Raw genomic sequence first — 25,256 nt, forward strand, 5'->3', positions numbered from 1 at the left:
TAGGAGATGGAAAGAACAGTTCATATGTTTGAGACATTCCTATGAACCTTTCAAGAAGAGTGGTTTATCCCCTCCAATCTGCTCCTGACAGAGCAGTCTTCTGAGCCATTCAATTTCAAATTGCACCAATTAACGTGCAGAGCCTTGGTGTAAAGTGCTCTCTCACTCATTCTTTCTCTCTGTTGAATTTGGTGCTATTGTCTCAGGTACCTGAAACCAACCAGCCTACAAGAACCAAACAGAACTTCAGAAACATGTTGTATTTTCCACAAATAAAAAATACAACCCCACAGATTGGAGATTTTGGTGCTACAGAAACTGCTCTCACTTCTGCTCCTCTTTTTGTGCACTCTTTTTTGGAGATTTGTCTCTTAGGGAGCAGACCAGCAAATTTGAGGAAACTGGATGGGGCAGTTCTTACTGTGTTGAATTGTTTAAAAAGTGGGCAACCTGTTCCTTTCCCTCTCCTTTCTACCCCTTTTATCATATTTGTTTTATTTTTTTCTCTGGGTAATGGACTAAAGCCTGTTTTGAAATTGGCTATGGTACATTCTGGTGGGAAACTGAAGAAACTGGATGAAATTAGATTAGGCTCTTTAGAACTGCCTTTAATGTGCCTTTTTATTCATTTGAGAAAGGATAAGGCTAAACACAAGGATGGGCTTGTTTGTAGCAAATGAATTAGAATGTTTTCTTTGGTCACAACCCTGAAAATAAGTTTTGATACTCTGTATCATTAAGAGGCAGCCAGTGATTTGGTATGAAATGCCTATATTGCTTTTAAAACTCAATCAAGAAAGTTGTTAAGCTACAAAATATACTAAAAATGGTAAGTTTTCCTGTATGGTTTGTTTCTGTTTAAGAAACATGTGATGAAGCAACAACAACAAAAAATAATACACAATCCATAAAAAAAAAAACCACACTCTTTTTGGTATCGATGACAATGATGGTCAGAAAATAGAACTGCCTTCTATTTTCTTCTATCAGTGGTAATTTAATGGATATTCATGTTTGAGTTCCCAGAGAAGAATGATTTTCATGTATAGCAAATTATTACTGTTTTGGTTTAAAGCCAGGAATTGCCAAATGGAAAGAAAAGAGGAATTTTTGTCTAGGAGCTCCATAAAATTCTTTTTCAATATGCATAGTTGCAAGTGAGCTCTGGTATGGTCCTTGAATAACAGTATTAATATTTAAATCCCTCATCATAAGCTTACCTTCACAACTAACTATTCATTTTGATCGGAACCCATTTTGGATCTTGTTGAGCGATTTCTGTGACTTGTACTTGTCTAAAATTAATTATGGATTACTAGTTTTACAAAAACTTTCTACAAATTCAGAGACACAGTCTAGGCAGTTGCAAAGAGGCAAAAGGAGTGCAGTGACTTTTTTATCAGATGATTTTTAAGCAAAAAAGTAGAAAATTTTGACAAGTTGGCTTGATACCTTCGTTCATTATAGCCGTTAGCTGCACAGGTGTGTCTTTCCAATATATGCAACACATGTAGTTTGGATTTTAGAGCAAATGGTCTTGGACTACTGCAGAGATACTGAGCTACCTCAGCTCTTTGTATTTTAGTTACCAACGGTGTCTACAGAGTTCTGTATTCACTTTGCCACCGTTTACATGCTGAAGCTAAGGTACTTGTCTCCTCGTCTCTGGCTTCGTAGGGTGCTGGATGCCAGTGCAGAAAGCACGCTTTGGCCAAGGCTACTGCAGTAATCTTAAGTGCTTCTTTGCATTTACATGAACATTTTACGCTTTCTAACTCTAGTTTAATTTTAAAATAATGCCACTTGTTTTCTTTATACCTATGAACTTTTCATGATATTCAGTTAGTCATATAATTCAAGATGCTACCCGTGTAGACACACTGTATTTTTAAGCTGGGCAAGTGCGATTAACGATGAACCAATTTTAAAGGGGAGGTCATTTGAAACCTCTAATTTGATTATTGGGAGGATTTTCATGCTTTCTTTAGTATTTATTACCATCATACCAGTTCAAGCTATTTTACTGTCTAATACATTAGCATTTTGTATTTTGATGGAAATTGTTACAGAATTTAAAGATTTGATGAAATAAGATGTAGCAGATTTTTTGTAGCAAGTTTCTGGTAAAAGGGTTTTTTGCAAGTCTCAGGTTCTTGCTGCACTATTTTTCTTTAAATATTTATTCCAGTTACTCTAATTCAGAAGCATTCTGTTCAAGTAACAGCAGCACTTGTGAATGGAAAAAAAATGCACATGTTCTTAGTAAGTTACTAAATTTGTACAGGTTAAGGTTTTAGCCATCAGTGAGTTTGACAAGGGAAATTTATTTATGTTCAGCATTAAAATGCTTCCAAAAGATCAAGTTTTTTAATTTTAACCTTGATAGAGATAAGAGAAATAGGAGGCAACCTCAGTATGATAGGATCTGCCACTCTGAACAGTTTAGGTCTTAAGGAGAAAGCCAATCTAATGCCAAGGGGAGAAAAATGAGCTGAAATTGTACTAACTCCTCTGGCCCCTTTCCCCCTGCAAAAGAAACACGCTATACCAGTTTTGCTTACTTTACAGCTATCTGGTGGTTCTAGAATTTAAAGCAGCTTGTAAAATTATCCAAGCAGACTCAATTTTGTTTACCTTTCTGTAAGTTCTTGATTTTTGCTGTATAGCATTGGCAAAAATATGTACAAATTGACCTCTGTTCTTATTTCCTATTGTGAGCATTATACATTAGCTCCTGTGTAAAACCTTGCTCCCAGATGACTAAAATGTGTATCACGGCCCAGCCCAACAATAGTTAATGCTCAGCTGTGGGGACCATAGGAGCTTTTGAAGACGATGGAACCGCACTAGGTTGAAACTGATGGCTGTGGAGTTAATTGTGTTTTTGAGCTTGAATCTCACCTGTGATTAATTTTTTTTTGTTTAGTTTTGTTGTCCTTTCAGTACATTCTTTCAGGACTTGATTTTTCTCATATGCCAATGTATTTGTAGATTTACTGGATTTTATTTTTTAGGGAGTGGGGTGGTAATATCTTCCCATTTTTTGATTAAGTTGGTTCAGCTATGGTGCTATTCAGTAGGTATCTTCAGTGTCAGGTCCCGTAGCTGAATGCCATTGTTATTATAATTATTATTTGTAATCACATTGTAAGCTTGAATTTGGACTTGTACCAACATCTTTTGTATTTTGTACATTCGGTTATTTAGACTTTGGGAGTCCTCTTTGGTTTCATTCATGTATGTCCACTTTGTAGAGTAAGTAGACCTCCTCAACTATGGTCTATTTTGGGTTTGTAGTTTAATTTAGAATTGTGTTAAGTTGATGTTTTACATTTGACTTCATTTTACATTAGTTTGAAGTAAATTATTTAATTTTTGAATTCTGGAATTTTGAACATTTACTGTAATTTGTAATATAACTGCTGTGAAATACTTGAATAAAGATGACAAGAAAATCATGTCTTTCTTCAGCTTAATCATCATTACTGTTGGCTGCAAATGCAATGCTTTGTTTCTAGCTGAACTCATCTGTTTTGCAGCTAGGGCATGTTGATGTTTATTAAGCACCCTGAGAATCTTGTTCTATGATTCTTTTAGATTTAGTTGCCCTAGGTATTTTTTAGCTTAAAGTTGAACTTTTTTCTGTTGAACAAGTGTAGTTTTAACTTCATATGAAGATTGTCTAAAAGTTGTTAGAATCAAATGGATTACTTCTGTGATTTGTTTTTCTCATTGGAAGACTATGCGACAATAGACAATCAGGTAGTATGGTTCACTTATTTTATAGTGCTCTTCTCTCTGATCACCTAGTTGTCGGTGTGTTTTGAATAATAGAATTTAAATGTGGAGAGAGATTTCACACCAGAATTTTATGGGGTTTATTGCCTTAAGCGAATAGAATGTACTTGGCTTTAGATCGCCCGTATTTCTGTTGTCTGGTGTATATGTATATTCCAAGGTTAGTATACTAATCTTCTTCTACATAAATCTTTAATGCCCCCCCCTCCATTTTTAAAGATGATAAAAAGGAACTGTTTGAATTGGTTTTTCTTGGTTTTGCAGATTAATTCTTACTTTTGATTGTTGTATGTATCAGAAGACTGATATTGATAAACCTGGGAAACAGACTTTTGAAAGTTTTATCTGAATGTTTAGATAAGGAATTTATAATTGAATTTGAGTCTCAATCAAGTTTTGAGGGCCCCAGGGATGAAGTTGGGTTTATGTATCCAGTTTTAGTTTTCCACTGGACTCAAAACTACAGTAAAGTGAGAGACTAATCTTTAAGTATCTGCTTCATTTAGTCCTCACGCCCGAATACCTGAAAAGTTGTCTCTTGGCTATGTTTTAGAATACAAATTCTCTCTCTTTCCCACACAATCATGTCTGTTATGTGCTAGGCACTGAGTCAGAAATTCGTGACATGATACAGGTGATATTCTCTGTCCTTTAGAAGCTTATAATCTGCTAGGGGAAGTTGGTACAAATGCTAGTAGAAATGACTGAGTGGATTAAGGACTGTAACAGAGGATCACAGTGCTGTTCATAGTTCTAAGAAGGGAATCAATTCTGTTTAGGAATGGGACAATGAGGAAGGTCTTCAGAGAGAGTTGGCATTTTATTAATATAGTTGGTGATGGACAGGGAGGCCTGGCATGCTGCGATTCATGGGGTCGCAAAGAGTCTGACATGACTGAGTGACTGAACTGAACTGAATATAAATAAATATTGGCAAATGTAAATAATATAAATATTTATTAATATTTGGCCTTTGCCTCTCTTTGACTTTTCTAGAGTCTAACCTTACTTTATCAAAATTTTTCTTAGTTTCTTGTGACCCTTCGTATTAATATTGTATCACTTTATTCATGCCCATTCTATACCAATAGATATCCCTTATGGTATTTTTTCTCCTCAGAATTTAGCTGTATTTTGTATTGTGTAACATAGTAAATTACTAATGTTATGTAAAACTTAGTAATTTTTTCATGTGGGAAAGGGGATACAAAAGAAGTATCATAATTTATATTCCCTGTAGGACTTTAAAACAATGCTGGACATATAATAAATCTTTAACTTACTTTTTGGTTCAATTGACAAAGAAAGCTGAAACTTACCTAAATCATCCTTTCACAGATTCAACAAATATATAATAAGTGCCTACTATATGTTGCAGGAGCTGGAAATAAAGCAGCCAACAAAACAGAAAAAGTCCTTGTCCTCATGGAGCTTAAGTTCTTTTAGATATAAAGTACCAGATTTCTGGCATGGTTAATCAGAGTTCGAACTGTTCTTTTTAAGTGTTCTTCTTTGTTTCAGCATTGAATGAAGCATTTTGTTGTTAAAAATTGCCAAGAAGTCTCCTTTTTCCTTTTCTTATATTTTTCATCTTGTGAATAAAACCTGGTCCATCAAGAATCCAAATCCTGACATCCTAAATTTTCTCTTCCTTATGATGAATCTCATTGTAATCATGTGGTGTGTTCTGTTGATTTCTTTTTTTCCTCATTCTAAACTTGTTTCATATCCATCATGCCTTCTCCATCACCCCTTCTGCATCTTTATTGCAGCTGACTTAGTTTGGGCACTGATTCTTTTCTTTGGACTAGTGTAAAAGTCATCAGTTTGAGGGAACGTAAACATGGGCAAGAACTTGTGTCTGTGTTCAAGGAGATTGTTACAGCTTACTTATACAGCGTTTACTAGCTGCCGGGGACTGTTGTGAATGTTTTATAAATACAAATAGAAACCATTTTAATCCTATGAGAGCCTTATGAGATAAGTGTTATTATTGTCCTCATTTTACAGGCCAGGAAACTGAGACATAAAGTAATTTGCCCAAGGTCACACAGCCAGGATTCAAATGCTGCCAGTCTGACTCGAGTGGATGTGCTTATTCGCTATGCTTGACTTCTTGTGTGGGTAGACAGACACACACACACATCATTTCAGTATTATAAGTCACGTGTTGCAACTGAGTTCTGCATAAGGCACTATAGGTGTACAGAGGAGGAGCATGTAGCCAACCTCAGAGAAGCCTTCCTGAGAAACCCCATGCCTGAGCTGAGGCATTGGTCTAGGAAAGGCCTTCAGGCAGAAGGGACAACAGAAGCACAGATTGAGAAGTGAAATAGCATGACAGCTGCAGGGGATAGTACAAGCAGTTCTGTGTCACCACAGGTCAAAGTTTATTTAACACTTTTATTTGAGTGACTGCCACTTGCCAAGCCCAGTTCTTGGCATTAGAGTTACAGCTGAGGACAGGACAGGCAAGGTCCTGCTTCTCTTGGAGCTTACAGTTCAGTGGGCAAGGAGCAAAAAAGATGTCATCTAGTAGTGGCGGATGTCTGGGTAACAGGAGGGTAGTAGTAATAGCAGACATCTGCATGTTAGGCCCCATTTTAAGAATTAACCATTTAATTACCACAGCACTATATGAGGTAAGAACTGTCGCTTAAGGGGAAACTGAAATAAGGAGTTGATTGAGCAACTTGCTCAAGGTTACACAGTTAATGAATGTTAGCTGGGGTTTCTGCCTTGTGTGGCTTCAGAGCTTGGATTCTTACTGATCTATCATTAAGGTGGAAGAGAAATTCATTTTATGCAAGTTTTTCTCCCCTATTAATAAACACTTTCAAAACTATAGAATACTGTGGAGAATAATATAACGTGCATGTTCCCACCATCCAGAATTAAATGCTAGCTGTTTGTCATCATTGATTTTGTTCTTTAATTCTAGATGAGGATGAAGGTCCCTTTCTCTTCCTTCCCCGGTCCCATTCTTTTTCTTTCTTCAGCAGAGTGAGACACTCTGATGCCTTCAATGAACATCTTTCTTGTCTGTGTTTTAACTTGTTATTTGAGAAGGTAATAGTGTGGGGTGCTGAAGCCAGACTGACTGAGTTTGAATCCTAGTTGAATCCCGTCTTGGCTATGCAACATTCTGCAAGTTATTTCAGCTATCTGCACATCAGTCTATGTTTTAGATGGGGGATAATGGTAATGCTAAGGCCATGATGGTTACTGTGAGGATTATGTATTTAACTCAGCCAATGTGAAGCACTTGGGACAGTACCAGGCACATAGGAAGTGTTCAATAATTTTTAATCATTATGACTCTAATTATACAAGTAGTATATTTTTATGTATCCATGAAAATGATTTGAGTTTTTTCAGTCAGTTCAGTCGCTCAGTCATGTCCTACTCTTTGCAACCCCATGAATTGCAGCACGCCAGGCCTCCCTGTCCATCACCAACTCCCGGAGTTTACCCAAACTCATGTCCATTGAGTCACTGGTGCCATCCAACCATCTCATCCTCTGTCGTCCCCTTCTCCTCCTGCCTCCAATCCCTTCCAGCATCAGGGTCTTTTCCAATGAGTCAACTCTTCACATGAGGTGGCCAAAGTACTGGAGTTTCAGCTTTAGCATCATTCCTTCCAAAGGATACCCAGGACTGATCACCTTTATGATGGACTGGTTGGATCTCCTTGCAGTCCAAGGAACTCTCAAGAGTCTTCTCCAACACCACAGTTCAAAAGCATCGATTCTTTGGCACTCAGCTTCTTCACAGTCCAACTCTCACATCCATACATGACCACTGGAAAAAGCATAGCCTTGACTAGACGGATCTTTGTTGGCAAAGTAATGTCTCTGCTTTTGAATATGCTATTTAGGTTGGTCATAACTTTCCTTCCAAGGAGTAAGCGTCTTTTAATTTCATGGCTGCAATCACCATCTGCAGTGATTTTGGAGTCCCCGAAAAATAAAGTGACACTGTGTCTACTGGTTCCCCATCTATTTCCCATGAAGTGATGGGACCAGATGCCATGACCGTAGTCTTCTGAATGTTGAGCTTTAAGCCAACTTTTTCACTCTCCTCTTTCACTTTCATCAAGAGGCTCTTTAGTTCTTCACTTTCTGCCATAAGGGTGGTGTCATCTGCATATCTGAGTTTATTGATATATCCCCTGGCAATCTTGATTCCAGCTTGTGCTTCTTCCAGCCCAGCATTTCTCATGATGTACTCTGCATGTAAGTTAAATAAGCAGGGTGACAATATACAGCCTTGACATACTCCTTTTCCTATTTGGAACCAGTCTGTTGTTCCACGTCCCGTTCTAACTGTTGCTTCCTGACCTGCGTACAGGTTTCTCAAGAGGCAGGTCAGGTGGTCTGGTATTCCCATCTCTTCCAGAACCTTCCACAGTTTATTGTGATCCACACAGTCAAAGGCTTCGGCATAGTCAGTAAAGCAGAAATAGATGTTTTTCTGGAACTCTGTTGCCTTTTTAATGATCCAGCGGATGTTGGCAATTTGATCTCTGGTTCCTTGAGTTTTTTAAATGTATATAAATGGAATTGTTTTACATCTTTAAAATTAATTTTTAAACTTAAATGCAAGTAGGTGGTTTAAAGAATAAAGTATTTAGGTTCTAAAAGGTTTATTGTACAAACCACCAATCCCCTGATTTCCCCATAAGAAGAAATAGTTTCCCTAGAGCCAATTGTTTTCAACACCTGAAACTATTTTGGTATACACCTCTATATTTCTAAGTAATATTTTTACATGGCTGCTGTTTTAGTGTCCAGTTCTTACCGTTTTCTTTTTTTTGTTTGTTTTTTTTTACCATTATCTTTTGATTTCCCACTGTGGAAGAGTATAGTCACACCTGTCTCCAACACAAACCTATGCTTCTTTTTTTCTTATCCTCCTAGCTGGTTATAATTCTTATTAGATCATTATTCAGTATTTGCCTTATTGAGAGTATGTAAAAGCTATTTACAGCCGAGCTATATTATTTTTTTGGTTATTAAGTCGTTGTTAATTTGCCTAGTTTTCTATGTATTAACTGCTACTGCTGCTGCTGCTAAGTCGCTTCAGTTATGTCTGACTCTGTGCAACCCCATAGACGGCAGCTCACCAGGCTCCCCCATCCCTGGGATTCTCCAGGCAAGAACATTGGAGTGGGTTTCCATTTCCTTCTCCAATGCATGAAAGTGAAAAGTGAAAGTGAAGTCGCTCAGTCGTGTCTGACTCGTAGTGACCCCATGGACTGCAGCCCACCAGGCTCCTCTATCCATGGGATTTTCCAGGCAAGAGTACTGGAGTGGGGTGCCATTGCCTTCTCTGGTATTAACTGCTACTGGTCCCTAAATTCATCCCCAGCAGACCAACTCTCTTCATAGTATCTCCAAACATAGAAGGTATGCTAGCATTTCATCTTCTTGAGAACTTCATCTCCTTTTCTAATTTTGCATTGGCGTCTACTAAGGTCTTGCATAGCTATTTTATTGGGACCTCCTTTACAATCATCCTTGCCTTTTCTTAGCATTTATAAGCTGTGTTGCTGTTGAGAAGTACAGTGCTATTCTGATCCTTGACCCATTTTCTTGATACTGTTTTCCTTTCCCAAAGCTTTTAGAGTCATCTTTCCCTAATGTGCTGGAATTTCACAGACGTGTCCAAGTGGGTGTCTGTGAGCCTCTTTACTGTGGAAACTCATCCTTCTGAGAACTTTTCCTGAGTTGTTTCTTTTTGCTCACCTTTGTTTTCTTTTTTTTCCATCTCTAGAAATACTGTTACCCAGATATTGGCCTGCCTAGACTGCTCTTTAATTTTCTTTAAATTTATGTAATTTCTATCTTTAAATTTTCTGTAATTTTCTTTCACATTTTTATTTCTATATTTAATTTTTAAAAACTATTTTGGTTCCCATGATTTTTCAAAAGTATCACTTTGTTCTTGTTTCATGGATGAAATATCAGCTCATCTCTCTGTGGAGATCAATAATTACTTTTTCTTCTACCTGAGTAGACTCTTTCCTCCAAGTTGCTTTTCTTTGTTTTAGCTCCTCTTTAGTAGTATAGCCTTTTTCCAAATGTTTGGTAATTCTCTGCTATCTGCTCATATTTAAGAGTGGGAGACTAAAAAGGTGCTTTTTAAAATTGGGAAAGTCTCTGCAGATAGGAGTATAACAGAGCCTTCTCTGGGAAATACCATCAGCCCAACAGGAAAAAAGCTAAAGATAATAACATTTGGGGTTCTCTTATGAAACCACTCAGCCAGTGCTCCCTATAGAGTTGTATACATTAGCAACAGTAGATACAAATGTGGGTAAATGTAGGCTACTATTTGAATGCAGAGTTCCAAAGAATAGCAAGGAGAGATAAGAAAGCCTTACTCATTGATCAGTGCAAAGAAATAGAGGAAAACAATAGAATGGGAAAAGACTAGAGATCTCTTCAAGAAAATTAGAGATATCAAGGGAACATTCAGAGAAGGCAATGGCAACCCACTCCAGTATTCTTGCCTGGAAAATCCCATGGACGGAAGAGCATGGTGGGTTGCAGTCCATGGGGTCGCTATGAGTAGGGCACGACTGAGCGACTTCACTTTCACTTTTCACTTTCCTGCATTGGAGAAGGAAACGGCAACCCACTCCAGTGTTCTTGCCTGGAGAATCCCAGGAATGGGGGAGCCTGGTGGGCTGCCATCTATGGGGTCACACAGAGTCAGACACGACTGAAGCAACTTAGCAGCAGCAGCAGCAGCAGGGAACGTTACATGCAAAGATGGGCTCAATAGAGGACTGAAATGGTATGGACCTAACAGAAACAGAAGGTATTACGAAGAGGTGGCAAGAATACACAGAAGAACTATACAGAAAAGATCTTCATGACCCAGATAATCACGATGGTGTGATCACTCACCTCAGACCCAGATATCCTGGAATGTGAAGTCAAGTGGGCCTTAGGAAGCATCACTACAAACAAAGCTAGTGGAGGTGATGGAATTCCAGTGGAGCTATTTCAAATCCTAAAAGATGATGCTGTGAAAGTGCTGCATTCAATATGCCAGCAAATTTGGAAAACTCAGCAGTGGCCACAGGACTGGAAAAGGTCAGTTTTCATTGCAATCCCAAAGAAAGGCAATGCCAAAGAATGCTCAAACTACTACCCAATTGTACTCATCTCACATGCTAGTAAAGTAATGCTCAAAATTCTCCAAGCCAGGTGACTTCCACATGGTCAAGCTGGATTTAGAAAAGGCAGAGGAACCAGAGATCAAATTGCCAACATCTTCTGGATCATCAAAAAGCAAGACAGTTCCAGAAAAACATCTATTTCTGCTTTATTGACTATGCCAAAGCCTTTGACTGTGTGGATCACACTAAACTATGGAAGATTCTGGAAGAGATGGGAATACCAGACCACCTGACCTGCCTCTTGAGAAACCTGTATGCAGTTCAGGAAGCAGCAGTTAGAATTGGACATGGAACAACAGACCGGTTCCAAATAGGAAAAGGAGTATGTCAAGGCTGTATATTGTCACCCTGCTTATTTAACTTACATGCAGAGTACATCATGAGAAATGCTGGGCTGGAAGAAGCACAAGCTGGAATCAAGATTGCCAGGGGATATATCAATAAACTCAGATATGCAGATGACACCACCCTTATGGCAGAAAGTGAAGAACTGAAGAGCCTCTTGATGAAAGAGGAGAGTGAAAAAGTTGGCTTAAATGAAACATTTAGAAAACAAAGATCATGGCATCTGGTCCCATCACTTCATGGGAAATAGATGGGGAAGCAGTGCAAACAGTGGCAGACTTTGTGGTTTGGGGCTCCAAAATCACTGCAGATGGTGATTGCAGCCATGAAATTAAAAGACACTTACTCCTTGGAAGGAAAGTTATGACCAACCTAGACAGCGTATTAAAAAGCAGAGACTACTTCGCCAACAAAGGTCCAATTAGTCAAGGCTATGGTTTTTCCAGTAGTCATGTATGGACGTGAGAGTTGGACTATAAGGAAAGCTGAGTGCCAAAGAATTGATGCTTTTGAACTGTGGTGTTGGAAAAGACTCTTGAGAGTCCCTTGGACTGCAAGGAGATCCAACCAGTCCATCCTAAAGGAGATCAGTCCTGAGTGTTTGTTGGAAGGACTGATGTTGAAGCTGAAACTCCAATACTTTGGCCACCTGATGCAAACTGACTCATTTGAAAAGACCCTGATGCTGGGAAAAATTGAAGGTGGGAGGAGAAAGGGATGACAGAGGATGAGATGGTTGGATGGCATCACCGACTCAATGGACATGAGTTTGGGTAAACTCCGAGAGTTGGTGATGGACAGGGAGGCCTGGCATGCTGCAGTCTGTGGGGTCTCAAAGAGTTGGACACAACTGAGAGACTGAACTGAATTTATCTGAGCCTACCTTAATATTCTCTCTTCTTCCTTTTTAAAAATATTTATTTATTTTGTCTCATTGGATTAGTTGAGGCACGTGTGATCTTCCTTGCGCCTTGCAGGATCTTTTGTTTCCACGCACAGATTCTGTATTTGTGCATGGGCTCAGTAGTTGTGGTGGACAGGCTTAGCTGCCCTGCGGCACGTGGGATCTTTGTTCCCAGAAGTGGGACTGCATTACACAGTGGATTCTTAACCACTGGACCCTCAGGGAAGTCCCTCTTTATTTTTTTAAGAACTGATCTTGAAAAGTTGTGGCTTGGTTGGTTATGTCAACAGAAGTCTCTTAGAAGGAATGCCTTCATGTTTAGATTGTCTGGACCAATGATTTTGAAGTTTTTGAATAGTCTCATATACTCCATTGGTTTGCTTTCACCTTTTCCCTCCTAACCTCATTTTCCTTTTGTTAGGTCAGTGTATTAGATACAAAACTCAGACGGAGTTAAAGTGTTCATTGAAAGATTTTGCACTAGAATTTCCTGCTTCAGGAGCAAGAGTTTATCTTCAGAGTGAGTGCTTAGAGGTGATGGAATCAGGCTTTCTTCTTTTTTTTTTTTTGACTTCCATTAATGCCACTGTTTCTGTGATAGAACCTCTTGTTCCAGAATCAGAAACAATTGGTGTGTGTAGGGCCTTTTGGGCTAATAGTCCACTGTTAGTGGCAGACTAACATGGCAGGCCTGAACGGCCAAGCGCTAAAGGTCATAAGACATCCTGATTTTCTTACTGAAATTTTTATTTCTTTCTGAAATTCTTGCTATCTAGAACTTTTTTGAGTCAGTATTTTGATTAACAGAAGAAGCATAACTTTAGGGAAAGAAGTCCCATACTTGCTAATCCTCTCCTCCTCATCCCTGATGAGCTTCAAGCCAAGAAAGATGAAAGAAGCCTGGCCTTGGGGGAAAAAAGGTGAGTAAAGCAGAAAAAAAGTTTAATGTTTTTCTCACATATGTGATGTTTTTTACAAGTTAAAAAGTTATCTTGGCCTTTGCCTACTAGTCATTTGCTGGAGATCATGAAGTGTGAATGTAGCCGTCCCATCCAGGTATCACTACAATAGTGCTTTTTAATATCATGTAGCGTTATAGTTTAATTGCTAGTGAGTTGCTAAGTTTCTAATTTGATAGGCCAACATTTGTATGGGTTGTAATGGTTTTGAGAGGTAAATGTCACTCAGTTTGAAAGACTATGAGTAGACTTGTTTAAAATTAAAGATACGTGTATAAGGCAGGACAGTGGAAGATAAAGCTTTGTATGTAGTTTTGGTTTCTTGTTATAGAGGATCAGGCTTAAGATAGTTGTACTTTATCACATGACAGTCCTTGAATCTTTTTGAATAGCACCATGGCATGTTGAAAATGGAACTTTAGAAATATTAATTTGACAGATAGATACAAAATTGAAAATTTTTTCTTCAAGGTATATTGACTACCTGTCATATGCCAACTATGTCCTAGCCACAGGAGTTAAAAAGCTAGCTGAAACAGTCTCTGCCCCTAGAAATAAATATTCAGTAGAAGATGACATAGTAAAAGAAAAAAAGTGTTTTAAATTAGGTAAGCGTGATGATAATGGTTTAGCTGAGGTTCTGTTGGAACAAAGAAGGGTACTGCTCACCTAGAAATTCCTAAAAAGGTTTTTCAGGTGGATATGATATCTTAACAGCATCTCAAAAAGTGAAGGAATCTATGTAGTAAAAAATTGGGGGCGAACATTATAGGAAGAGTAAACAGTATAACAAATGTATAGAAACAGAGGCAAATATCTTAATCAGGCAACTATGGACATTTCTGATTTGCTGTATTCTAATGCAAAGGAAAAAATGGTATTAGAGGATAACAAGTACTTTACATGATTTTCTTATATCCAGGTAAGAGATGCACAGGCCTGAACTAGGGAAGTTGTAGTAGTGATGGTGAGAAAAGGACAGTTTCTAGAAAATATAGAGGTAAGAGCATTAGGACTTAGTGATTGTATTTTGGGACTGAGGATAAGGAGAAGCCTGAATTTGCTCTTAGGTTTCTGCCTGGGTAACCAGATAGATTAGTAATGCCATTAACTGAGAATGAACAAGAGAGTGTGGCAAATCTGATTCTACCGCAAGAGGCATGGGTTTGATCCCTAACTAGGGAACTAGGATGCCTCCTGTGCAGTGCTGCCCATTCCCCGCCCCACACCACCGCCCCCCACCAAGGGGAAAAAAAAAAAAGAAAACACATGTGGCTTGCATTGTGTTTCTGCTGGATAACACTAATCTAGAGCCTAGTCAGATTCTTGTTTTATTTTAATTATTTTGTACAAGTCTACTGAGCAACTGAGCACATGCAGGTACACTTTATAAGTGATAATGAGTGTGTTCTGCTAGAAAGCACATAGTATCTGGCTATTGTTCTTTTTGTGATGTTGTAGTAACTGATACTCAATGCCTAGATACCTTAATTTATTAAGAATTTGCAAATGATTGAGTTTTAATGAAATCACTCCTTACTAATTTATTTGCCTTGTCTATTATCTGGTTATTCAGTAATGCAAGTCATTATAGGAAAGGTAGGATTAATGTTTGATTCTTTACCATTATTAACAAGTTTTAACAATGAATGATGTCCCTATCCTCAGCTAATGAATTTGTTTTCTTGATGTCATAATGGATTCATAGATTTAAGCATATTTAGTATATGTCACGGAGAAGGCAATGGCACCCCACTCCAGTACTTTTGCCTGGAAAATCCCATGGACAGAGGAGCCTGGTAGGCTGCAGTCCATGGGGTCGCTAGAGTCGGACACGACTGAGCGACTTCACTTTCACTTTTCACTTTCATGCGTTGGAGAAGGAAATGGCAACCCACTCCAGTATTCTTGCCTGGAGAATCCCAGGGACAGGGGAGCCTGGTGGGCTGCCGTCTCTGGGGTCACACAGAGTTGAACACGACTGAAGTGACTTAGCAACATCAGCAGCAGTATATGTCAATTCCCTGCCATAATTATGCTTATTGATGCCAAAATGGCCCAGTCTCTGGCCTGTGGGAACCTTCTCAAGTTGGTTCCTGAGTCCTTTTGACACAATCCTATTACGGTCTTTGTTAGCTTTTAACCTCTGTTGTGTCTGTAGTGCTCTCTCCTCTTTTGTTCCTGATACTGGCAATTCATGTCTTTTCTCTCTCTCTTTTTTCCTTGCTCAGTCAGTCTGTTTTATGCATCATTTAAAAAAACTAGTTTTAGGGTTCATGGATTTTTCCAATTTTTTCTTTCATTTTTCTGATTTCTGCTCTTGAGTTTATTTCCTTCCTTCTTCATGTTTTGTGTTTAGTTTCTTAACTTTAGGTTATTGATTTGAGACTTCCTTTTCTACTATAATCATTTAATGTTAAAAATTTATAAGCATTTCTTTAGCTATATTCCCATGCATTTTTGAAATGTTGTATTTTCCTTTTCATTTATTTAAAAATATTTTCTACTTTACCTTGAAATTTCCTCTTGACTCCTGGATTATTTAAATACGTGTTATATAGTTTTCAAATATTTGGAATTTCTCAGGTTGTGTGTTATTGAATTCTCATTTAATTCTGGTACAGTCAGCATAGCATGATTTTAATTTTTTAAAATTTACTCTGGTTTGTTTTGTTACATAGCATGTGATCTGCCTTGGTTAGTGTTTTTTGTCAACCAGGAGGGAAAAAGTATATTCTGTTGTCATTGGATGGAGGCTTCTATAAATCTCAGTTAGATAACATTGGTTGCTTATGTTTTTTAGATATTCTGTATTCTTGATGACTTTCTGTCTACTTGTATTAATTACTAAGAGAGGACTGTTGAAACTCTCCAACCATAATTGTGAATTTGTGTATTTCTCCTTTCAGTTCTTAGTTTTTGCTTCTTGTGCTTGAACGTTTGTTGTTAGCTGTATACACATTTAAAGTTAGGTTTTCCTGGTGAATTGGACCACTTATCATTAGGTAATGCTCCTCTTCATCCCCTGTAATTATCTTTGTTCAGAGTCTTCTTTGTTTTCTTAAATACTTAGTTTTCTAAAATTAGTGTTTGCATGGCACATCTTTTCCCATCATTTAACATTCTTCTGCCCTAGCCTTTCATCTTTCCATATATGTAACTGCCTTCTTCAATTAGAAAGATAGCTTCCTTCATCCTGAATATATGTATGTATTTTCTAAATTTTTAATTGCATAAAGTAGTTAGATAAGATAGCCCATACTACAAAAAAACCCCAAATGTACTAGGTGGAGTTCAATTCTGTTTTTAGTGCTTTTTGTCATTAGTGAGGTTCAGTTCAGTTCAATTCAGTTCAGTCGCTCAGTCGTGTCCAACTGTGTGACCCCATGAATTGCAGCACCCCAGGCCTCCCTGTCCATCACCAACTCCTGGAGTTCACTCACACTCACATCCATCGAGTCCATGATGCCATCCAGCCATCTCATCCTCTGTCGTCCCTTTCTCCTTCTGCCCCCAATCCCTCCCAGCATCAGAGTCTTTTCCAATGAGTCAACTCTTCGCATGAGGTGGCCGAAGAACTGGAGTTTCAGCTTCAACATCAGTCCTTCCAAAGAACACCCAGGACTGATCTCCTTCAGAATGGACTGGTTGGATCTCCTTGCAGTCCAAGGGACTCTCAAGAGTCTTTTCCAACACCACAGTTCAAAAGCATCAATTCTTCGGTGCTCAGCTTTCTTCACAGTCCAACTCGCACATCCATACATGACCACTGAAAAACCATAGCCTTGACTAGACAGACCTTTGTTGGCAAAGTAATGTCTCTGCTTTTGAATATGCTATCTAGGTTGGTCATAACTTTTCTTCCAAGGAGTAAGCATCTTTTAATTTCATGGCTGCAATCACCATCTGCAGTGATTTTGGAGCCCAAAACCACAAAGTCTGCCACAGTTTGCATTGTTTCCCCATCTGTTTCCCATGAAGTGATGGGACCGGATGCCATGACCTTAGTCTTCTGAATGTTGAGCTTTAAGCCAACTTTTTCACTCTCTTCTTTCACTTTCATCAAGAGGCTCTTCAGTTCTTCTTCACTTTCTGCAATAAGGGTGGTGTCATCTGCATATCTGAGGTTATTGATATTTCTCCTGGACATCTTGATTCCAGCTTGTGCTTCTTCCAGCCCAGCATTTCTCATGATGTACTCTGCATATAAGTTAAATAAGCAGGGTGACAATATACAGCCTTGACGTACTCCTTTTCCTATTTGGAACCGGTCTGTTGTTCCATGTCCAGTTCTAACTAACTGTTGCTTTCTGACCTGCGTATAGGTTTCTCAAGAGGCAGGTCAGGTGGTCTGGTATTCCCATCTCTTCCAGAACCTTCCACAGTTTATTGTTATCCACACAGTCAAAGGCTTTGGCATAGTCAATAAAGCAGAAATAGATGTTTTTCTGGAACTCTCTTGCTTTTTTGATGATCCAGCGGATGTTGGCAATTTGATCTCTGGTTCCTCTGCTTTTCTAAATCCAGCTTGGACATCTGCAAGTTCATGGTTCACGTACTGTTGAAGCCTGGCTTGGAGAATTTTGAGCATTACTTTACTAGCGTGTGAGATGAGTACAATTGGGTGGTAGTTTGAGCATTCTTTGGCATAGCCTTTCTTTGGGATTGGAATGAAAACTGACTTTTTTCCAGTCCTGTGGCCACTGCTGAGTTTTCCAAATTTGCTGGCATATTGAGTGTAGCACTTTCACAGCATCATCTTTTAGGATTTGAAATAGCTCCACTGGAATTTCATCACCTCCACTAGCTTTGTTTGTAGTGATGCTTCCTAAGGCCCACTTGACTTCACATTCCAGGATATCTGGGTCTGAGGTGAGTGATCACACCATCGTGATTATCTGGGTCATGAAGATCTTTTTTTGTACAGTTCTGTGTATTCTTGCCAGAATCTCTTCTTAATATCTTCTGTTTCTGTTAGGTCCATACCATTTTTGTCCTTTATTGAACCCATCTTTGCATGAAATATTCCCTTGGTATCTCTAATTTTCGTGAAGAGATCTCTAGTCTTTTTTCATTCTATTTTTTTCCTCTATTTCTTTGCATTGATCGCTGAGGAAGGCTTTATTATCTCTCCTTGCTATCCTTTGGAACTCTGCATTCAAATGGGTATATATTTTCTTTTCTCCTTTGCTTTTCTCTTCTCTTCTTTTCACAGCTATTTGTAAGGCCTCTTCAGACAGCCATTTTGCTTTTGTACATTTCTTTTTCTTGGGGATGATCTTGATCCCTGTCTCTTGTAAAATGCCACGAACCTCCATCCATAGTTCATCAGGCACTTTGTCTATCAGATCTAGTCCCTTAAATCTACTTCTCACTTCCAGTGTATAATCATAATGGATTTTATTTAGGTCATACCTGAATGGTCTCGTGGTTTTCCCCACTTTCTTCAATTTAAGTCTGAATTTGGCAATAAGGAGTTCATGATCTGAGCTACAGTCAGCTCCCAGTCTTGTTTTTGCTGGCTGTATAGAGCTTCTCCATCTTTGGCTGCAAAGAATATAATCAATCTGATTTAGGTGTTGGCCATCTGGTGATGTCTATGTGTAGAGTCTTCTCTTGTGTTGTTGGAAGAGGGTGTTTGCTATGACCAGTGCGTTCTCTTGGCAAAACTCTATTAGCCTTTGCCCTGCTTCATTCTGTACTCCAAGGCCAAATTTGCCTGTTACTCTAGGTGTTTCTTGACTTCCTACTTTTGCTTTCGGTCCCCTATAATGAAAAGGACATCTGTTTTGGGTGTTAGGTCTAAAAGGTCTTGCAGGTATTCAAAGAACTGTTCAACTTCAGCTTCTTCAGTGTTACTGGTCAGGGGCATAGACTTGGATTACCATGATATTGAATGGTTTGCCTTGGAAAGGAACACAGATCATTCTGTCGTTTTTGAGATTGCATCCAGGTACTGCATTTTGGACTCTTTTGTGCATTTTAGGTTTATAGAAAAATTTAGTGTGTGGTGCAGAGTTCCCTTACACCTCCTTACCTCTCTACCACTTCACCATTTCCCCATTATTAACATTTTACATTACTGTGGTACATTTGTTACAATTTATGGGCAAACATTGATATTATTAGCTAAAGCTCATAGTTTACATTAGGGCTTACTCTTTGCATTGCACTTTCTATGAGTTTTGAGAAGTATACAATGACATGTATTCATCACTGCAATATCATTAAGACTAAGTTCACTGCCCTAAAAGTCTCTTGTGCTCTACCTGTTCATGCCTTGCTCTCTGTCCTGACAACCGCTGATATTTGGAGTGATAGCTTTGAAAATAGAGGAAGGGTCCCTGAGCCAAGGAGTGCAAACAGTACCTACAAGCTGGAAAAGACAAGGAAAACAGACTTTTTTTTACAAAGCTCCAGGAATTAACACCTCAGTTTTGGTTCATAAGATCCATTTAGACTTCTGATCTCCAGAACCGAAAAATAACAGATTTGCATTGTCCTAAGCCACTTAACCTGTAGTAATTTTTAATAGCAGCGATCGGAAACTGCTGCAGTTCCCTATGTGTACCATGGCAAATAGATGCGGAAACAATGGAAACAATGAGGCTTTATTTTTCTGAGCTCCAGGATCACTGCAGATGGTGACTGCAGCAATGAAATTAAAAGACACTTGCTCCTTGGAAGAAAAGTTATGACCAACCTAGACAGCATATTAAAAAGCAGAGATATTACTTTGCGACCAAGGTCTGTCTAATCAAAGCTACGATTTTTCCAGTAGTCATGTATGGATGTGAGAGTTGGACCATAAATAAAGCTGAACGCCAAAGAACTGATGCTTTTGACCTGTGGTGTTGGAGAAGACTCTTGAGAATCCCTTGGACTGCAAGGAGATCTAACCAGTCCATCCTAAAAGAAATCAGTCCTGAATATTCATTGAAAGGACTGATGCTGAAGCTGAAGCTCTAATACTTTGGCCACCTGTTGGGAAGAACTGACTCATTGGAAAAGATCCTGATGCTGGGAAAGATTAAAGGCAGGAGGAGAAGGGGGCAACACAGGATGAGATGGTTGGATGGCATCACCGACTCGATGGAAATGAGTTTGAGCAAGTTCCAGGAGTTAGTGATGGACAGGGAGGGCTGGTATGCTGCAGTACTTGGGGTTGCAAAGAGTTGGACATGACTGAGTGACTGAACTGAACTATGTGTACCACCCAGAGGCCAGTCTAGAAGGACCTTGGGTTGTTCACCATAGTCGTATAGCCTTTGCCCAGCTGATTCTGGTCAGTTCCATGCACGTGCAGCTCTGGATTTCATACAGTAATTTAAAGGGCCTCGTTCTCTACTCCCTATTCTTTGTGATCTAGCCCCCTCTTCTGGTTGTCTGGCTAGAAAGAGAAAAAATACTTAAGGTTACACCTGTTTTCACTGCTACCGCTGCCATGAGGAGGCAGATTCATTACTGAGGCTCATCTGGATTTGGGTCTGGAGGGTGTACAGAGAGCATTTTTCTTCTCAGATTCTGACTGCCCTAGAGCGTAGGCTGGGGAATGTAGGTGATAAAAGGCAAACCAGGGCACTCACCACGATGTGGGTCAGTGTTTGAGGTTTGAATTTCCTACTGAGTTCACATGCTTTATTTGTTTTTTTTCAGAACCTTTAGCGATTAATTATATTGTTCTATTTTTTTTTTTATATCTGTTGTTCAGGACTTTTAGTTGTGATCAGTAGGAGAGATAGAGTTGAGTATTCTTACTCAGTCTTAACCAGAACCAGGAGTTTCTTCATTTCTTTTTTACCTTAAAAACTCCCTGTGTTTTTTCCCCTTTCTGTTTATCTTAAGGCATTATCTTTTTTTTTTTTTAATTAACTCTTATGTTCTTTCTACTTTAGTGTATATTTCTAAAATGATATCCCCCCTCTTTCTGAGTTATTTCACATCCTTTGTGAGTTTTTCTGATTTTGGTCTACATTGTTCTTTCTTCTATTATTGTTTTTGTCCTCTGGCTTGTTTTGAAATAATAAAGTTTTCATGTAATTTGTAGGCATGTTTTGGTGGAGGGCTTTTATTGCCTGTAGGGGTAGCTTTATTGTTTTAAAGTTTTTTTTTTCTTGGAATGTATTTATGTGAGATTTTTCCTCAATTGTTTTGTTCTTTATATATATATATATATATAAAGTTACTTTCCTTGAATTTTTATAGGGAAGCCTGAATTTTACAGTTCTAGAGCTCTCTCTTCTATTATTTTTGTGAAGTGTTTAAGTATATGATTGGTTCCTTTGTGAATTCCCCTTACTTTGTTCTTCTCTCCTGCTTTTATCTGGATTTATGTTTTGTCCCTATGCTGTTCAAATTAGATTCTATCCCTAATAGTTTTGTCTTAGTATGGGGCTTGGTCCTGAAATGGGGCATTGGCTGATTCATTTTGAGAATTGTCACGAGGCTCAGAACCCTTGCACTCACGTGAGGAGTGCAGGACGCGAGACTCCTGTCCGTAGCAGGTGCTCTCCTCGGAGCCCGCGCCCCTCCCAGTCCCACACCACCACCGAGCTTTTCTTTTAGTGAGCGCTCGTGGGGATTTTCACTTTCATTAGATGTCGGTGACTGTCCTCTCCTTTTGTCCTCACACATGCACCACAGTCTCATAGCTGTTAGTGGTTTGATCCTCCTCACTTGGGATTTGGAGTTCTGGAGATTCTTTTTTACTTAGTTTTGTTTTAGATGTTATCCACCGAGTCTTTGAATGTTTCACCCTGGCTTCTCTGTTTTTAATGTTCAGTTCAGGAAGATTTAAAGAACTGTGCTGTCACTTGCCACTATCCACTGTGTTCGTTACTGTGATGTAAAGTTACACTCTTCTGAGAAGAATGAGGAGTTCTGAATAAGACATTTGAGGGAGAGAAGTGAAGGTTTAGAAGTCGCTGATGAAAGGAGAAAAGGGAGCTCTCCAGGAGCCGGTGAGAATACGGAGAGGGCACAAATGCAGGTGGGGCCGTGTGTTAGCAGTGGCGCCAGCCTGTGTGAATGTTGGCTTCCCCAGCTTCGTTGGTGTCACCCCAGGTGAAGCCTCAGAGGAGGCTGATAGTTGGATGGAGACTGTAATTAGGCTTGTTTGTCAACTGAAGGACCAGAATATTAGGGGGCTGAGATAACTTCGGGGAGAGGAATTCCATTCCTGGGTATGAATGCATATGAAACCAGAGTGAGGTTACTAAATTGGGAGACAGTGGAAAGGATTTACGGGCTTAATGTATGTAATGAATCTAAAGAGAAATACAATGGGAGGAGCTATGTGAATGTACTAAAGGGAGACTTTTGTCAGAGCACAGGGTTTAAGATTTCTTAGGTAGAATAAGTAAGTAAGTGTTAGTTGCTCAGTCATGCCCGACTCTTTGCGACTCCATGGACTGCAGCCTACCAGGCTCCTGTGTCCATGAGATTTTCCAGGCAAGGATACTGGAGTGGGTTGCCATTTCCTTCTCCAGGGGATCTTCCCAACCCAGGGATCGAACTTGGGTCTCCTGCACTGCAGGCAGATTCTTTACTGACTGAGCTACAAGGGAATAGGTGTTTTTAAAAAGGTCTAATGTCAGGTGCGGTTTAATATATTTGATCCCTAATAAGTTATTGGGCTTCCCAGGTAGTCCTAGTGGTAAAGAACCCTCCTGCCAGTGCAGGAGACAGAAGAGACATGGGTTTGATTCCTGGGTTGGGATGATCCCCTGGAGGAGGAAATGGCAACCCACTCCAGTATTCTTGCCTGGAGAATCCCATGGACAGAGGAGCCTGACAGCTATGCTCTTGAATTTCCAACTTCTTAAACAATGGCAAATCAGTAACATCACTCCCAAATCATATGTTGTCATAGTAGCCTAAGAGCCACCAGTAAAACAGGCTTAAGAGACTCTGGAACTATTAATAAAAACAAAATAAACACATGAATAGCCTGAGTCATATGTCTGTGGCTATCTATATAGAACTTGCTAATGTTCTTATTATGGCAACAAAGCAAAATTAATTTTGATATGAAATAACATTATTTCTAAACATTGTATATAGTTACTTTGTTTATAGCTTAAATTTCCTTAGGAAAGTATTGGAAATAGTTATAAATTTCTATTTTAGCATTTTAATAAGTGCGAAGTATTTTAACAAGACTTTGCAAACAGAATGTTCTTTTAAAAGGAGATGTGACAATCCACAAGTAATATTATACTTAAAATGTTATGAAATAAAGGTTATTTGTGGTGGGAAGTCTCAAATTACTTCATATATTTAGAGGAAACATCAGTAAGCTGTCAGTTCTGTAGTTTACCATGGTTTAATAAAGACATTTCTTTAATAAGCTTGTTTTAAATGGAGTTTGTATCAAAGAAAGAAATAATTGCTTATCACACTGTAAAAAATCGGTTTCACATCTTTGGAATGTTTCTTTACAAATAATTTTTCACATTATTTGAACTTAAATATATATCCACAGAAACAAAAAAGCAAAAGATCTTCAAAAAGCTCTTTTTTCTCCCAGATATATTCAAGATTTTATAACTAGAATTGGATGAAACTTGTCTCACTATTAACACAAATATTAATCTAAACAGATATTAAATAGAATATTTTTATGTTTTAATATAATCTAATGAGAATACTTTTGAACTGTGGTGTTGGAGAAGACTCTTGAGAGTCCCTTGGACTGCAAGGAGATTCAACCAGTCCATTCTAAAGGAGATCAGTCCTGGGTGTTCATTGGAAGGACTGATGCTAAAGCTGAAACTCCAATACTTTGGCCACCTCATGCAACGAGTTGACTCATTGGAAAAGACTCTGATGCTGGGAGGGATTGGGGGCAGGAGGAGAAGGGGACAACAGAGGTTGAGGTGGCTGGATGGCATCACCGACTCGATGGACATGAGTTTGAGTAAATTCCGGGAGTTGGTGATGTACAGGGAGGCCTGGTGTGCTGTGATTCATGGGGTCGCAAGGAGTCAGACATGACTGAGCGACTGAACTGAACTGAATTGAATGAGAATACTAGAATTAAGGTGAAAGTTTTGAATTTTGAATGTTGATGGGACAAATAATGGATATCTTTATTCTCTGCTGTAGCTCACTCGTTGAGAAGATTGTCAAACTGTTCAAGATTAATAATGTACAAAATGCCCAAGAGTCCCAGAAATTGTCAGATCACGTTTTTACAACAGTCACTGGATATGAGGGTTGGGTATTTTAGTTATGTAGAATGATTATTGTGAAATTATTTTCATTTTTTCAGTGTTTTTACAGTGCAGTGTAAGAGATGCAAAAGTCTTTTTGGAACTTAGAAAATTGCAGTAAAACATTTTACTGTATTCAGGAAAAGGATTTTGTTGATTTCAAAGAAAACTGATCTCACTCCTACTACCGTATAAAGGTATATCAATTTTTCTTAAATATTTTGAGAATTCTAAACTAGAATTTGCTTTAGAATTTTTCATAATAATTCCTTTGCTTTCTGATGTGCTTCTCTCAAAGATGAGAGGCAGAATGTATTGACCTCAACATCCCATGTAACTATTTGAGCTTTTGTCATATTTTAGTAAGAAAAAGTTTTCCAGATTTGTGTGGTAGGGGGTAGTTTGTGGCCAAATAAGCTTGAAAACCACTACTTCATGTATCTATAATTATAATTATAATGACTGTCCCTGTGTTCTTGACACAGAAGTTCTGTCATAAAGAAACCTGTTTAACTTTGTTAAACCCAGCATTTTTCAAATGTATTTAATCTCAGAACCTTGCATATGTTTGTTTATAGCTGCATTATTAATGGTTAAAATGAGGAAGGAAAACAAATGCCCATCAATTGATAAATGATTAAACAAAATATACCTATTTTTATATTCATTATTTGGAATATTATTTGGACATAAAAAGGGATGAAGTACTAGTACCTACCACAACATGGGTGAATCTTGATAACTCATTGGTAAGTGAAAGAAGCCAGAAATAAAAGACCATGTATTATGTGATTTGATTTATATGAAATGTCCATAATAGGCAAATCCATAGAAACAGAAGGTAGGTT

The 25,256-nt window shown here is 38.6% G+C and overlaps 1 protein-coding gene across 4 annotated transcripts in view; it reads left to right on the forward strand.

Annotated features, from left to right (window-relative positions):
• ATAD2B (ATPase family AAA domain containing 2B) overlaps positions 1–23,543 on the forward strand; it is a 142,364-nt gene extending 118,821 nt beyond the window's left edge. For 2 of the 4 annotated variants that reach the window (XM_010810207.4, XM_010810209.4), the window contains exon 29: positions 4–23,543. In XM_010810207.4, coding sequence (XP_010808509.1) covers positions 4–45 — 42 coding nt within the window. In that variant the 3' untranslated portion in view covers positions 46–23,543. The remainder of the gene's footprint in view (positions 1–3) is intronic. The other 2 variants (XM_005212980.4, NM_001206750.1) reach the window with 2 other exon arrangements.
• Positions 23,544–25,256: the final 1,713 nt, after the last annotated feature.

The sequence above is a fragment of the Bos taurus genome, chromosome 11, assembly GCF_002263795.3.
Source record: "Bos taurus isolate L1 Dominette 01449 registration number 42190680 breed Hereford chromosome 11, ARS-UCD2.0, whole genome shotgun sequence".
Lineage (NCBI taxonomy): Eukaryota > Metazoa > Chordata > Mammalia > Artiodactyla > Bovidae > Bos > Bos taurus.